The sequence below is a fragment of the Mastomys coucha genome, unplaced genomic scaffold, assembly GCF_008632895.1.
Source record: "Mastomys coucha isolate ucsf_1 unplaced genomic scaffold, UCSF_Mcou_1 pScaffold12, whole genome shotgun sequence".
Taxonomy (NCBI): Eukaryota; Metazoa; Chordata; class Mammalia; order Rodentia; family Muridae; genus Mastomys; species Mastomys coucha.
The window spans coordinates 11,424,764-11,440,358 of NW_022196894.1; the positions used below are offsets into that span (position 1 = coordinate 11,424,764).

The window sequence follows — 15,595 nt, forward strand, 5'->3', positions numbered from 1 at the left end:
AAAAAAAGAAAGGCCCAGTGAGCACGGATTTGGTGTCCCCAGAACACTAGGCCAAGAACCCACCTGCTCTCCATGCCCAAGAAGCCTCCCCGACTCTCCCTTCTTTGATTTCTTTCTTCATAGACTTGAAGTTCTTCTCATACATATCTTTCACTTGCATGCTTAGAGTCACAGCAAGATATTTTAATTATTTGTGGCTATTGTGAAGATTGTTGGTTTTCTACTTTCTTTCTCAGCCTGTTTATCATTTGTATAAAGGAAGGCTTCTGCTTCATTTGAGTTAATTTTATATTCAACTATTTTGCTGAAGTTGTTTATCATCTGTAGAACTTCTATTAGAAATTTTGGGGTTGCTTATCATATCTGTAAATAGTGATACCTTGACTTCTTCTTTGCCAATTTATATCCCCTTTATCTTTTGTTGTCTTATTGCTCTAACTAGAACTTTGAGTACTATATTGAATAGATATGATGAGAGTGGGCTTACTTGTTTTTCTTGTCTCTGATTTTAGTGAGATTGCTTCAAGTTTCTCTCCCATTTGTTTAATATTGGCTATTGATTTGGTGTATGTTTTTATTATGTTTAGATAAGGACCTTGAATTCCTGATATCTCCAAGGCTTTTAACATGAAGGGATGTTTGTATTTCATCAAAGGCTTTTTTTTTTTTTTTTGGCATTTAATGAGAGGATCATGTGGATTTTTTCTTTGAGTTTGTTTATAGTGAATTACATTGATGGATTTCAATATATTGAACCATCCCTGCATCCCTGGGATGAAATTTACTTGCTCATGGTGAATGATGGTTTTGATGTGTTTCTGGATTTCATTTGCTAGAATTTTATTGACTAATTTTGCATTGGTATTCATAAGGGAAATTGGCGCAAGGCTTTCTTTCTTTGTTGGGTCTTTGTGTGGTTTATGTATCAGTATAACTGTAGCTTCATAGAATGAATTAGGTCATGTTTCCTTCTGTTTCTATTTTGTGGAATAGTTTAAGAAGTGTTGGTATTAAGGTATTTTTTGAAGGTCTGATAGAATTCTACACTGAAACCCTCTGGCCGTGGAGTTTATTTTGGTTGGGAGACTTTTAATGACTGCTTCTATTTCCTTAGGATTTATGTTTAGATGTTTTATTTGATCTTGATTTAACCTGATTGGTACCTGATATCTGTCTAGACAGTCACCTATTTCATCTAGATTTTTAATTTTTGTTGAGTATAGGCTTTTGTAGAAGAATCCGATTAGTTTTTGAATGTCCCCAGTTTCTGATGTTATGGCTCCCTTTTCTCTTCTGATTTTGTTAATTCGAATACTGACTCTGTACCCTCTAGTTAGTTTGTCTAAGGGTTTGTTAGTTTTCTCAAAGAACCAGCTCCTAGTTTTACTGATTCTTTGTATAGTTCTCTTTGTTTCTATTTGGTTGATCTCAGCCCAGTTTGATTATTCCCTGCCATATACTTCTCTTGGGTGTATTTGCTTGTTTCTGTTCTAGAGCTTCAGGTGTGTTGTTAAGCTGGTGGTGTATGATCTCTCCAGTTTCTTTATGGAGACACTCAGAGATATGAGTTTTCCTCTTAGCACTGTTTTCATTGTGCCCTACATATTTGGGTATGTTGTGCCATCATTTTCATTAAATTCTAGAAAGTTTTGATTTCTTTCTTTATTTCTTCCCTGACCAAGTTACCATTGAGTAGAGAGAAGTTCAGTTTCCATGTATATGTTGTCTTTTTGTTGTTTTTGTTGTTATTCAAGTTCAGCTTTGGTCTGTGGTGGTTCAATAGAATACATGAGATTAATTCATTTTTCTTGTATCTGTTGAGGCGTGTTTTCTGACTATGGTCAATTTTGGAGAAGGTACCATGAGGTCCTGAGGAGACGGTATATTCTTTTGCTTTAGGGTGAAATGTTTTGTAAATATCTGTTAGATCCATTTGGTTCATAACTTCTGTTATTTTCAACATGTCTCTGTTTAGTTTCTGTTTCCATGATCTGTCCATTGGTGAGAGTGGTGTGTTGAAGTCTCCCACTATTATTTTGTGTGAGGTTCAATGTGTGCTGTGAGCTTTAGTAACATTTCTTTTACAAATGAAGGTTTCTTGCATTTGGGCTGTAGATGTTCAGAATTGAGAGTTCATCTTTGTGGATTTTTCTTTTGATTAATATGTAGTGTACCTCCTCATATTTTTCATTTTTGGTTGAAAGTTTATGTTATTTGGATATTAGAATTGCTACTTCAGCTTGTTTCATGTGACCATATGATTGGAATTTTTCCCCAGCCTTTTGCTTTTAGGTAGTCACTGTCTTTCTCACTGAAGTATGTTTCTTGTAAGCAGCAAAATACTGGGTCCTGTTTACATATCCAGTATGTTAGCATATGTCTTTTTATTGGGGAGGTTGATTCCATTTATGTTGAGAGATACCAAAGACCAATAATAGTTGTTTTCCGTTATTTTTGTCAGAGGTGGAATTATGTTTGTGTGGATTTCATCTTTTGGGTTTGTTGTGAGCAGAGTAATTTCTTGTTTTTTTTTTTTTCTTTCTGTAGTTTCTGTCCCTGTGTCGGAGTTTTCCTTCTATTATCCTCTGTAGGGATGGGTAGTTGAAAGGTATTGTTTCAATTTGGTTTTGTCTTGGAATATTTGGTTTCCCCATCTACGATAATTGAGCGTTTTGCTGGGTATAGTAGTCTGGACTGGTATTTTTGTTCTTTTAGGGTCTATATGACATCTCTCCCAAGATTTTATGTCTTTTAGAGTCTCTGTTGAGAAGTCTGGTGTAATTTTGATAGGTATGCCTTTACATATTACTTGACCTTTTCTCTATACAGCTTTCAATATTCTTTCTTTGTTCTTTGCATTTGATGTTTTGATTATTATGTGGCAGGAAAAATTTCTTTTCTGGTCCAAATCTGTTTGGTGTTCTGTAGGCTTCTTGCATGTTTATGAGCATCTCTTTCTTTAGGTTAGGGGAATCTTCTATAATTTTGTTGAAGATATTTACTGGCCATTTGATTTGGGAATCTTCACTCTCTTCGGGATTTTTTGAATGTTTTGAGTTATAAGCTTTTTACTTTTTGTATTTTCTTTTACTGTTGTGTCAATGTCTTCTATGGTATTTTCTATACCCGAGATTCTGTCTTCTATCTCTTGTATTTTATTGGTAATGCTTGCATCTGTCATCTGTGACTCTTGCTCTCTTTCCTAGGTTTTCCATCTTCAGGATTGTCTCTCTTTGTGTTTTCTTTAATGTTTCTATTTCCATTTTTAGATTCTGGATGGTTTTGTCCACTTCCTTCACCTGTTAGATTGTGTTTTCCTGTATTTCTTTAGAAGATCTATGTCTTTTTTCTTTTAGTGCTTCTACTTGTTTATCTGAGTTCACCTGTATTTTTTAAAGGGAGTTATTCATGTCCTTCTTAAAGTCTTCTATCACACTCCCCCCGAAATGGAATTTTAGGTCTTAATCTTGCTTTTCAGGTATATTCGGAGCTTGCTTTGGTGAGAGAACTGGATTCTCATGTTGCTAAACAGTATTAGTTTCTGTTGCTTCTTGTGCTTGCCTCTCAACATCTTGTTATCTCTGGTGCTACCTGGCTTTGCTGTCTCTGACTGGAGCCTGTGATCCTGTGACCCTGTGATCTTGTAAGTGTCAAGACTCCTGGAGGTCAAGCTGCATCTGGGTGTGGTCTGAGTGGGTAGGAATCAGAGCATAGGCTCTGCTCCTGGGTACAGATTCAAACTGGAGGGAACACAAGTTCCCTCCAGGGGCTTGGTGGGGTTCCTGCGTCCCCTGGGTCTTGTGGGTCCCAGTTAGGCCAGATATTGGGGTGAGGGTTGGTGCCTCACATATGGTTCTGGATGTATCAGAACTCCTGGGGATCAAGCTTCATCTGGGTGTGGGTTGGGATCTCAAGCATAGGCTCCACTGTCAAGTGAAGGTACAAACCAGAAGAAACTTGTTTCTATGGCTGGGCAGGCTCAAGGCCAATTTCTTTGCATGATAGCCCTTTTGCAATTATGTGTATAATTTCCTTATAAGCTGAAGATAAGTTTAATTTTGAGACACTACCTAGGCGTTTGATGTTATGGGCAATGTGATCCTGATGGCCAGTAGATTAACTCTGAGGAAAAGAAGTTCTTTTCTGGTGCTTTAAATATGTAGTTTCATGTTGTGATGGACTTCTGTCTTAAGTGTCTTAAGTCAGTTTTCTACTTTTCAGATAGAGTAATGTAAAATCTTTTAATGCACAGATTGCTTTGCCATGTTAAAAACCATATAATTCATTTTTTGAAAACTTAATGTACACTTAGGTTTGTTTATTCCAATCCAAACTGAGTTATGTTTGTGGTTTCTGTTTTGCTTCTATTCCAGGCTAATTTAAATGATCTCAACTTCTCAATAAGTGTTTTGTGTTAATAACTAAGCATTTACAGAGATATTTAGTTGTTAAATACTAATTTGTTTCTATTTTGATATAACTTATGATTCTGAAGGATAATGTAATTTTAAAAACAAGTACTTCTAAAACAACAGAATGTTTGGCAATGAAATTAAGGAAACTAATCATTCACATTCTCTATCTCCAGAATCTATCTCCAGACTCAGCAATAGAGATGCTTGATAGAGAATCTGTACCTTTGAGACTTCCTCCTGAGGACAATAGTGATGATATGTTGCTGGTGCAAAAGAATACTCAGGGTGACAGCCACATCAAAAAAGAGACAACAAAGATGGTTTGTGGGCTCTCTGGAAAATCTGAAATTAATGTTCTTGAAGAAGTGCTACTACCTAGTACTTTTCTGGAGGAAAAACACTCTACAGTAAACCCCACTATATGCCCTTAACCTTTGTGCCACATTTATACCAATGTGTATTTTTTTGTGTGTTTTGGTTGAAAAGCATGTGGCTTTAGTTGTATAACCTTATAATTAGGTTCTCTATTCTATTCCAGTGATCTCTGAATGTGTCTGTGTCAGTACCATGGTGATTTTATTATTATGATTCTGTAGAATAACTTGGAATCATTTATGGTAACACTTCCAGCATTGTTCATTTTACTTGGGTATTTTGGTTATCCAGGGTCTTTTGTGCTTCTATATGAAGATTAAAATTCTTTCCCCAATTTCTGTGAGTAATTGCATTGGAATTTCAACTATAATTGCATTGAATCACTAGATTGCTTCTGGTAAAATAGCCATTTCTCACAATGTTGAAATCTTCCAATCCATGAAAGATCTTTGCATTTTCTAATATTGTCCTCACTGTTTCCTCCCTTTGGTGTCTTAACATTTTCATTAATGAGGCCTGCTTGACATACTTGGTTAGGTTTATTTCTAGATATGTTTTCCTGAACTATTCCGAATGTCTTTCTCAGCATGCTTGATTGGTGTATAAAAAAACTACTCATTTTCTCAGACTATTATTTATTATATTTGTATTATCTTTGCTTTTCTTGTAGTTTTACTTTTTGTTGTGTCTTGTCTTGATTTTAAGTTTTAGTGTAATACTGACTTTACAGAAAGGAATTTGGAAGAGCTGCTTGTTTTTCTTGCTTTTTTTAAAAAAATATAATTTACGAAGGATTAGCTGTAAATCTTTGGAAATCTGGGTGAAATCCTGCTGTAAATCCATCTAGACATGGCTTTTTTTCTTCCTTCCTCTCTTCCTTCCTCCCTTCCCTCATTCCTTCCCTTTCTTCTTTCTCTCTTTCTTTCTTTCTTTCTTTCTTTCTTTCTTTCTTTCTTTCTTTCTTCCTTCCTTCCTTCCTTCCTTCCTTCTTTCCATGTCTCTAGTCAAGAGGTTTTTTTGTTACTCTTTTAATCTTCTAATTTCTTTGGGTTGTTGATCTCATTTTGGTTTAATATTTTGGTAGTTTGGATGAATCTGGAAATTGGTGTAATTCTTTTAGATTTTCCAACTTAATGGAAGATAAATTTTTAAAATAATTTTGACCACCTACATTTTTAGTTATTCTTATATGTATTGGTCTTTTGCCTGCAAGTGTGTTTGTGTACTGTGTCCGTAAAGTACCCACAGAGGCAAGAAAATGACACTGAATCCTCTAGCCTAGTTAAAGACTGTTGTGAGCCACCAAATAGGTGCTGGGAATGGAATCAAACCACCAGAACTTCTGGAAAAGAAGCCAGTGCTCTTATCACCTGAACTCCAGAACACATTATTTGAAAGCATTCCTTTATTATATTCTGAATTCCTTGATGCCTGTTGTAATGTTTCCAATTCACCTCTTTCCTTCTTTTAGTTTGTTGGGTAAAGGTCTGTTGATTTATCTTTTTAAAGAACTAACTTTAGCCAGTTGGTGGTGCATGCCTTTAATCTCAGGGTGCAGAGACAGAAAGATCTCAGAGTTCTAGGGCAGCCTGGTATACAGAGTGAATATCAGAACAGCCAAGACTTCATAGAGAAATCCTGTCTTGAAAAAAAAAAAAACAAATAAATAAACCAATAACCAGTCTTAGATTCATTCATTCTGTTGTTTTACTTGTTTCTATTTCATTAATCTCTGAGCAAGTGAATTTCTTTTTCTTTCTTCCTTCCTTTCTTTCTTTCTTTCTTTCTTTCTTTCTTTCTTTCTTTCTTTCTTTCTTTCCTTTTTTTTTTTTTTTTACCTGATGTCATCTTGTAGCCTTTCTTTAGTTGTGTGTCTGGTGTTAGATTATAGCCTGTCTTAGTAGGACCAATACAAAAGCTGTGGACTGGAGCTAGGCCAGATAAAGCTTGTGCATGAGCTACTAGACTGGGCCTATACCAGGCAGAGCCAGTGTAAGCCATGGTCTGGAGTTATGCTTATGGGTGTGGATATAGCAGAGATGGGAGGAAAGGGAGGCACTCATCAGCTAAAGTCACCGATTGAGGGTCTAAAGTATATCCTTGGGTGTTGAGATGGCATATGTGAGGGGAGGATGTAAGTATTTTTACTTTTTAATGATAGACCATTAATTTGTGAGTAGCTAAGCATTTATAAGGACAAGTAACTATGAAAATATTATTAGTTATATTTCTTCTGTTACTATCTGGTGGCTACTAAATGAAAAAGAATAATCTGAAAACATATGCCCCCAAACAAGCAAGCAAACAAACAAAAAACCTGAGAGTACAATAAGCAAATGTATATTCCAGCTTTCCTATATGTAGAAAATAGCTTAACACCACGAAAAAAAATCAATGTGACAAGGAATATACAACCGTTCATTTCCAGCCTCCATCTGAGGTCTCAAATGAAGAAAAATGGGCCCAGCTAGTTGCAACACAGTATTCATTTCTTAGCCAGTACCTCAAGGAAAGATTAAAGGAAAAGATGAAAGAAGGTAGTGAAAACTCTGAATCTGATGCTTCTGATGAAGAACCAGTACCTAGTACCTCTGCAGGAAGAACACACTTAATGGTAAGTAGTTCCCCCTAATTTGAAAAGTGATCTGTTTCATGAAGTATGAATATAGAAGGTTTCTCTGAGGTATTGTAGAGGTTTTCAAACAGAGTCTGGCCTTTAACATACCCTTGCTCCTCCTTGTTCTCTTTGTCACAGGAACACTCTTGTTAATCATCATCCAAGATTTATATGCAAATAATTTAAACTATGAGAATAACAAACCTTAAAGCTGCCATGGTTTAAACACAAATAAGAATTCTAGCACTGACACAAAAATAAATGACAATAATAGTATGAGGGAATGGAGCATTGTAATAGTTGAAATGATATTTGATGTAAGCAAGCCAAAACACAAGTAATTAAAAATTTGATATTAGATATATGCTTGTCTAATAAACCCAAGTGCAGTGGTTTATACACTTTAAAGCAACAAATCAGGTGATATTTCTGTAGTTAAAGAGGAATGCATGGGGAAAATTGAATTCTCATTTTTTTCTTTTTTACCTTTCTACCTTGAATTACTTTAAATGTTTCAGAAATTTTTCTAGATTTATATTTCTTTTTAGGTCATTGAGAATTTCATACAATGTATTTTGATCATACTCATCTCACATTTCCTCAAAGATTACATCCCTCTTTTCTACAAATCAATTTTGTATCCTTAGTTTTTTTAATTTCTTAGAGTCAGATTTGTGTTGCCACCTACTGAAAGATGAGTCACCTGCCAGGGGCCACATACACCCTTAAAGAAAACTAACTCTCCCTTTCTTAGCAGCAATTATTGCCATTAGCTCCTAGCAGGGGTGATGCTTCATGTTCACCTCACCTTTTCATATTGGGTTTGTTTTTCCTTCTGTGGTTTAATCTTCACACAGTTCTTACACATGTTATCACAACTGCTGTGGAGTTCCTATATTCAACTACCTTGTTTCTTTCAGAAAACATTGCTTCTTTTCAGTTAGCCATCATTTTATATTCTTTTCTCCATTCTTCTGCAATGACTCATGAACCTTAGGAGAGGGTATGGGGGGATAAGTGTTTCATTTAGGACATTTTGAAAAGACAGATGTCTCTGTAAATCACCATCTATTGCAAAAAGAATCTTCGCTGATGTGCGTACACACTAATCTATGGGCTTAATGAATGAGATGGGTATGTCATTAGGAGTCAGTTTAATGCTGACCTCTAAAGCTATTGTAATTGAAACATGTATATCTAACAGGGTCCCAGATTTTATATTAAGATCCTCAACTTAAATAGATTTTAGTTTTGTTGAGGATGAGATAATAAGAATCAAGTTTCATCTAAATGTATCCTTCCTGTTTAATCATTACCATTTGTTGAAGATGCTGTCTTTATAACAAGGTATGTTATTGGCTTCTTTGTCAAAAATCAGGTGGCTATATGAATTTAGGCTGTATGTTTCTATATGGGCCCTCAAATTCTATTCTACTGATCAACATTTTCATGTCAGTAGCATGTTTTTATAACTACTATAGGACTATATAAATATTTTCATTGTATATGTACAATGTGTACAATATAATATAATACATATCACATTTTTATTTATACTTATAAATAAATAAGTTATAAATTATAAATTTATAAGTGTATCTTATAAATACATCTTTAGGAAATCATGTTAGTTTTATAATTAAGGCTATCTTTTCCTCATGTATGAATTCAATTATGCCTTACAAGTACTCTGCCCTGAAGACATTGTCATTTACTGTTCCCTGATACTTTTCTGGCTAGTATTCTGCTTTGTTATAATTTTTTTCCATCATTGTAGGTGGTACCTGGTAAATGGCACTGAAACACTGAATGTGAAAGTTATAGACTCTTACCTAATTTAATTTATTTCAGATATTTACCTGTTAATTACCTTTGTTTTGTAAAGTTAGTCATTTTAAAAACATAAGAACTCCAAATCAAAAGCACTCAGAATAAAACAAATCAAATTAATCTTCCATCTTTTTCTCAGCAAAAAATGTCCCTGAACCAAAAAGCAAGGACTAACTCTGACAGAGAGTATGCATCTACACAATCAAAAGATCTCTGTGCAAAAAGAAGTGAGGAGGAGGAATGGGCCCAGCTTAGTGCACTCCAGTATGCACATATTAACAAGCTCCTCAGGCAGGATTTAAAGAAGAAAATCTGTAAAATGTATGAAAACTCTGAAAATAATGTCTGTTCTAACAAAGCACCAATTCCTGAAAAGCTCAAACAAAGAAAACACTTTAAGGTAATTATTTTTCCCTCTGATCTGAAAAATTGCATATTTGAGTGTGAAGGAAAAGGTATCACCTGGTGTGCCTGTCTCTGTAGTATATTTTCCAAACAACAGCAAAACCCAAATCATGAAAATGACTTTAATTTCTTTCCTGCTCCCAGTTCTAGGAATACAATAGCCAGTCATCATCAAAAGTTTAAAAAAAAAACTAGATTATGAAGATTCCAAACTGAAAAGCAAACATGCTTTTAACACCATAAGAAAAAATTCATACAATAATGCTGAAAGTAAATAATAGTAAAAATAAAGGCCAGAAATCACTGCAGTTGACATGAAAAGAGCCAACATGGTGGCCTTGCAATTGATAATAGAACAAACAATATTATAATGAACTGGTGATTAGTTAGTAGACACATAGCAAAGTCTAGTAAACCAAACACATCCAGGGTCATGTGACTATAGTTTTTCCACTCTAGACTTACTTAATCAAATAGTTGAATACTCTGGCTTGTTTCTCCTTTGCTTTTTTTTAATTAAATAATCCAGGCTTCATATAAGTCTGAATCATAAAAGTATACACTTATTGAATTTTATAGATATTTACATTCTTATGCCCCTATGCACCTTTACAAGTTAAGTTCACCTTTCACTATGTGTTCATTGACTAAGTTGTGCTTTCTAAGTTTTCTGTGTTGAGGGGGTCCCATTCCCTAATTGGTCCATGATTTGTCAATCAAGAAATCTGGGGGTCAATTTCTGGGTGGAGGGTACAGCTGGGACTTCTGGGTCCCAGGAAGAGACTCAGGAAAAGAGAGAGGCTTTTTCTGCTATGCTTTGAAGGAAAAAGGACACAGTAATCATGTAAGGCCTCAGGGGCAGCTAGGGCTGTGGCATCCACTACAGGTAGGGGGCCAAAGATGTTTGGTAGGGGCTTAGTGGAACAAGCCATTAAGTTTGGGGCAGGAGAGACAGAGATAGGGCATGCATTTCCAGGCAGGAGATATTTGTGCCTAGCAATTGTGCCTAGCAGGCAAGTTGTGTGTGTGGTTTTTTAACTCGTGGATTCAAGAGTCTCAGGAGTGGGCTGGTAGTGAATCCCCCATCTTCCTTCCCCTCAAAGGCAGGTGGAAAGAGAAGTGGGGTCAGGGCTGGCAGTGGCCAATCCTGGAGATAAGGCTGGTGGAACAAAAGGGAGCCAGGAGGGGCAAGAGTTCAGCCGCATGGTCCCAGGTAAAGGCGGTAGCAAGAGTTATTAAAACTGCTTGAAACATTTCCAAGTGCTTCAGATTTCATCTAACAAACTGAAGACATTGGCTCTTACTCTTTCTTGAATTTTGCCTGCCCATAATTCTGCTCTATCATATGTGTTCTCCAACCAAGGAAATAACATCATGGCCTTGGGAAACTTTAGTTGTGAAGATGTCTTCATCAGATTGCTTGTAGGCAAGAGTGTGAGGTATTTTCTAGCTTAATGATTGGTTTGGGGGCACAGTTCAATATAGACAGTACTACTCATGGGTGTACAGTTCTGGGTTGTTTATGAAAACAGGTTGAGAAAGACACAAGGAGCAAACCAAAGTTTGCTAAGTAAGAATCCATGGCTTCTGCTTCAGTTCCTACTTTGAGTTCCTGTTTTGCCCTCCCTCAATAATTCTGATCTGAGATATAGAAGCCAAATGATCGCTTTCTTCCCTGCGTTACTTTTGGTTATGCTCTTTGCCAAAGCATCAGGAAGCAAAATGAGACCTCCCAGGCATTATCCCATCTTACAGCTCTTTAGAGAAAACTAAAACAAGAACATATTTCACACTCATATATTTGCTTTGTACACACTATTTCATAATCAAGTCTCCAAAACAGAAATGTGGCCCAGAGATGATACACATAGTTGTTTACATAACTGAATTAGATTGACTAGTTAACTGTTGAGATTTCTTCAACAATATGGATTTTCAGTTACCTATAAAGAGCTGAATCCACTGTGCTTTGAGTATGTGTTCACGTTTTCTTTTATATATGAGGCACATATGTGCATCTGTTTGCTAAAGATTCATTTTGTGTTGTTTCTTCTAATTAAAAGTTTTTGAAATAATATACAATTATATCATCATTTCCCTTTTCTTTTCTCCAAGCAACTCCTCCCATAGACCCCTTTGCTATTAATCCATAGCTTCCTTTTCTTTAGTTGCTACATACATACATACATACATACATACATACATACATACATACATATTCCTAAGTATATAAATACAACATACTCAATCAGGAGGCTCTTCCCTGGAGAAGATGATTTCTCTCCCTCTTGGCATTCCCTATTTGCTCATAGTTCTTCATATAGAGTTGAAGCCCAATGTGCTTCCCCTTTTCGCATTAGTTGTTGTCATATTTGTTCAGGTCATTTTTAGGCATTCATGTTGATAAGACTCAATGGGTGTAGGTACTCAACTCACAGCAAATGTCATCTACTCCCTCTCTATAAGTATCTTAACACTGCTTTGTCATACACAGTGATGAAGATTTTAGCATTTTCAAGATACTTTATATTAGTTTATATTAAGAAAGTTTGAAAATAAAGTTTGAGTTACATGTTAATTCTTGAATATAGGATTGCATATCTGGTGTTACAAGTTGTTAATTTAAGAACTTTTGCTTACAGGATAGTGGTTGTTATTCAGTGTTGGAATCCTTTCCTAGCATAAAACAGTGGGTTTGAATGCAATGCTATAAAAAAAATTTTGTACTTCATTTATACTATAATCATATTTCCATAAAACATATAGTGGCTGTATTTGGACAAGTTACTCTCAAACATATTATATCCCTCTTTTTATTTTCATTCTTGAAATGTGTACATGACTTGGACAATTTATCATTCTATATGCATTCCATATCAATTATACCTGAATTTTCCTTCATAAATCCATTTATCTTTATTTCTGACTAAATTTTGCTGAAAATGTATCTAGAAATACTTCATAAGGTATAATATATTTACACATAAACTGTAATAGTTATTTACAGGGATAGAGGGAGAACTCAGAATTCAAAACCCTTATCATTATTTTAAAAGAACCTGGGTTTAGTTCCCAGCATCCACATAGTAACATATAACCACCTGTAATTAGAATTCCAAGGGTTATAATGGCCGATTCATGACTCCAAGGGTTATAATGGCTGATTCATGCCTCCAAGGGTTATAATAGCCGATTCATGCCTCCAAGGGTTATAAGGGCTGATTCATGCCTCCAAGGGCTCCAACACATACACGGAGATGACTAGGTGCACATTTACAAAAACAAACTCTTAGAAGCTAGTAAATTCCTGCTAAATCTTATCTGTAGATTGTTGATAATTGAGGTAATTTTATTTGGAATAATTTGCACTCTCTCACCTGTATAATGTCCCCTAATGATATGTGTATGGTAAGTTTAAGCTTCCTGATTAAATGACTGACATTATGAAAAATGTGTCTGTAATATTCAGCACATGAGAGTAGGCTAAAAGAGTTCATTCCCTGGGACTAAAAATTGTAGTCTCTTTCCAGTCACACTCATGGCAAATTTAAAGATTTAGTTCTCTCTCAGTTTTTAATTGTCATTAGTGCCTGTGCTTAGAGATAAAATCAACACTGACGCACTACAGAAAGAGCATCTAAAGAACACATACACACAAATGAATATATGTGTGTATGTATATATAAAACATACACATGCATATGTAAATTTAACATATCATAACCAGTATATATACATATATACACATTTGTATATCAGCAAACTTCCTCAGTACTGTTTGAAATAAACATATCTTATGGTATGTTAAGTTTACCAAAAATAATGAATTTCATAATTTTTAACGTAACAAAGCAATTCTCAAACACAAAGATTTTACACACCCTCACATCTAAACAATTGTAATCCAGACTCTACATGCAAATATTCAAGACATGTATACACATTTTGTGTGTATATATGTATATACATATATATGTGGATGCTTAAAACATACACATATATATTCACATATATTTCCATATATGTACATATATATTGTGTATGTATGCCTACATTTATACATGTACATTTATACATGTGTACATATTCATACATAAAAATTAAGATAGAGTTATTTAAAACAGGGCAACAGTGACACTTATTAGACACCACAGATTAATAATTGTTAACAGTATAAAGCCCCTTGTCAAGAAGGGGTTAGCTCAGATTTGTTGGCCTGTGAGATCCCATAGACTCTCAAGTGTTACAGGATATTGCCATCAAATTATCTGTTTTCATCACTAAAATAGGAATTTGCTTTGCTTTATTAATGGGTTTACTGATTTGGGTTATAAATCATTTGCATAATTTAAAGTTTACTAATATCCAGAAAATATTTGCATGTAGAGTCTGAATTACAATTTTTTAGATGTGAGGGAGTGTAAAAATCTTTGTGTTTGAGAATTGCTTTGTTATGTTAAAATTATGCAATTCATTATTTTTGGTAAATTTAACATACCATAAAATATGTTTGCTGGGAGTCTCGTGGCCTGGAGAGGGTGGTGGTGGAGGTACAGAGTAGGACTTTGGTGATGGCTTTAAAATCTAAGAGTCTCAGTACATTCTAGATCTCTAACTATACTGAAATGCTGGTGTTGATAACTTCTAAAAAGTTCTAAAAACTTTCTTGCTCTTTCTGAAGGTAAAAGGCTGCTGGCTTAGATGATTGATACCTGTAGCCTAACAACAGAGGATTAAGCAAGTGTCCTTTGTTTTATCTCAGCAGGAACTTCTGACTCTCACTTTCAGCCTGCTTGTTGGAAGTCACAGGAAGAAAAATGGACACTTAGAAAAATGATTATAGCATTTATTACTAAGTTGTAAAAAGTTTCCTGTGAAAGCTAATTAAGGGGGAAAGCAGAAAAATTCTAAGTGGGAAAGGCAAAAAAATTCTTCTAAGTGAGGAAAGGGGTAAAAATTCTAGTAAGGGAAAAGATTCTTCCAGGAGGGAAAAAGGAAAAAAATTATACTCTATCTTCTATTGTCTTCAGTACTTATACATCTTTCAGAATACATGAGCACGTGTTACAAAGTTCATCACAAGTTCACACGAAAAATCAAACCATAAGTTGAAATTGAAGTTCACAATAGTGAATGTTTACATGCATAGCCATTAGGAGTAATTATCTGGCTAAATATCCATTACCTGTCTTAGCTCCACAGGTTCACTGAAGGTTTAAAATGATAACTAAGTTATTAGTGAAGTTTTGCATAGATAAACCCAGTCAATATTTTATCTTTTGTCCTAGCACCTATAATAAGTTGTTAGTTCTCTTTTTGTGACCTTTGCTTAATTGTTTTACAACCTCTTGGAATGTGCTCTGAGGAGGAGAAAGTTTGGTTACTATCTAAGAGCAATTATATGGTGACACTTGGGAGACTGGCAGAGTTCTCAGTGCAGTTTTGACTACCAGAAAAGGACCGAATAGCAGTCCTATTATAAAAGCTTAATAATCACAGATATAATTTTAGGAATTTTTATAGGGTTGTCATTAAGACTTAACTCGTCTATTTGTCTATATCATCACTACAAGACAGTACATATTCGTGGATCTGCAGAGATCTGTTATGGATGTCTAATAATAACAGAAAAGCACATTAATAGCAGGAATCTTTCCTAAAATAAATCTCTTACAACCTCACTTAATAAAGGTGAACCTGTCACAGATTATATAATAATCCGAAGCAGGCCATCTCAGGATGATCACCTGCTAGTTATTAGCTTGTTCCATTATGGCTTCTGACAAATGTTTATTTCAATCAGGACTGAGAAAGTTTGCTCATTCATAATTTGTCTCCTACTCTTGGTGTAGATAAAACATTTTCAGTTGTTGATGATAGTGATTTGTAAGTAGCTAAAGATATGAAGAACTGTTGAAATGTACTTCCCACTTTCCTTTTCTGTTTCCTATAA

General features: G+C 35.0%; 1 protein-coding gene across 11 annotated transcripts in view; it reads left to right on the plus strand.

The window, feature by feature from the left end:
- The window catches only part of LOC116085613 (ankyrin repeat domain-containing protein 18A-like), a 152,959-nt gene that overhangs the window by 106,399 nt on the left and 30,965 nt on the right, over window positions 1–15,595 (plus strand). For 9 of the 11 annotated variants that reach the window (XM_031363173.1, XM_031363163.1, XM_031363171.1 and 6 more), the window contains 3 exons: window positions 4,589–4,735; window positions 7,219–7,404; window positions 9,377–9,637. In XM_031363173.1, the coding sequence (XP_031219033.1) occupies window positions 4,589–4,735; window positions 7,219–7,404; window positions 9,377–9,637 (594 nt within the window). The remainder of the gene's footprint in view (window positions 1–4,588; window positions 4,736–7,218; window positions 7,405–9,376; window positions 9,638–15,595) is intronic. The other 2 variants (XM_031363167.1, XM_031363172.1) reach the window with 1 other exon arrangement.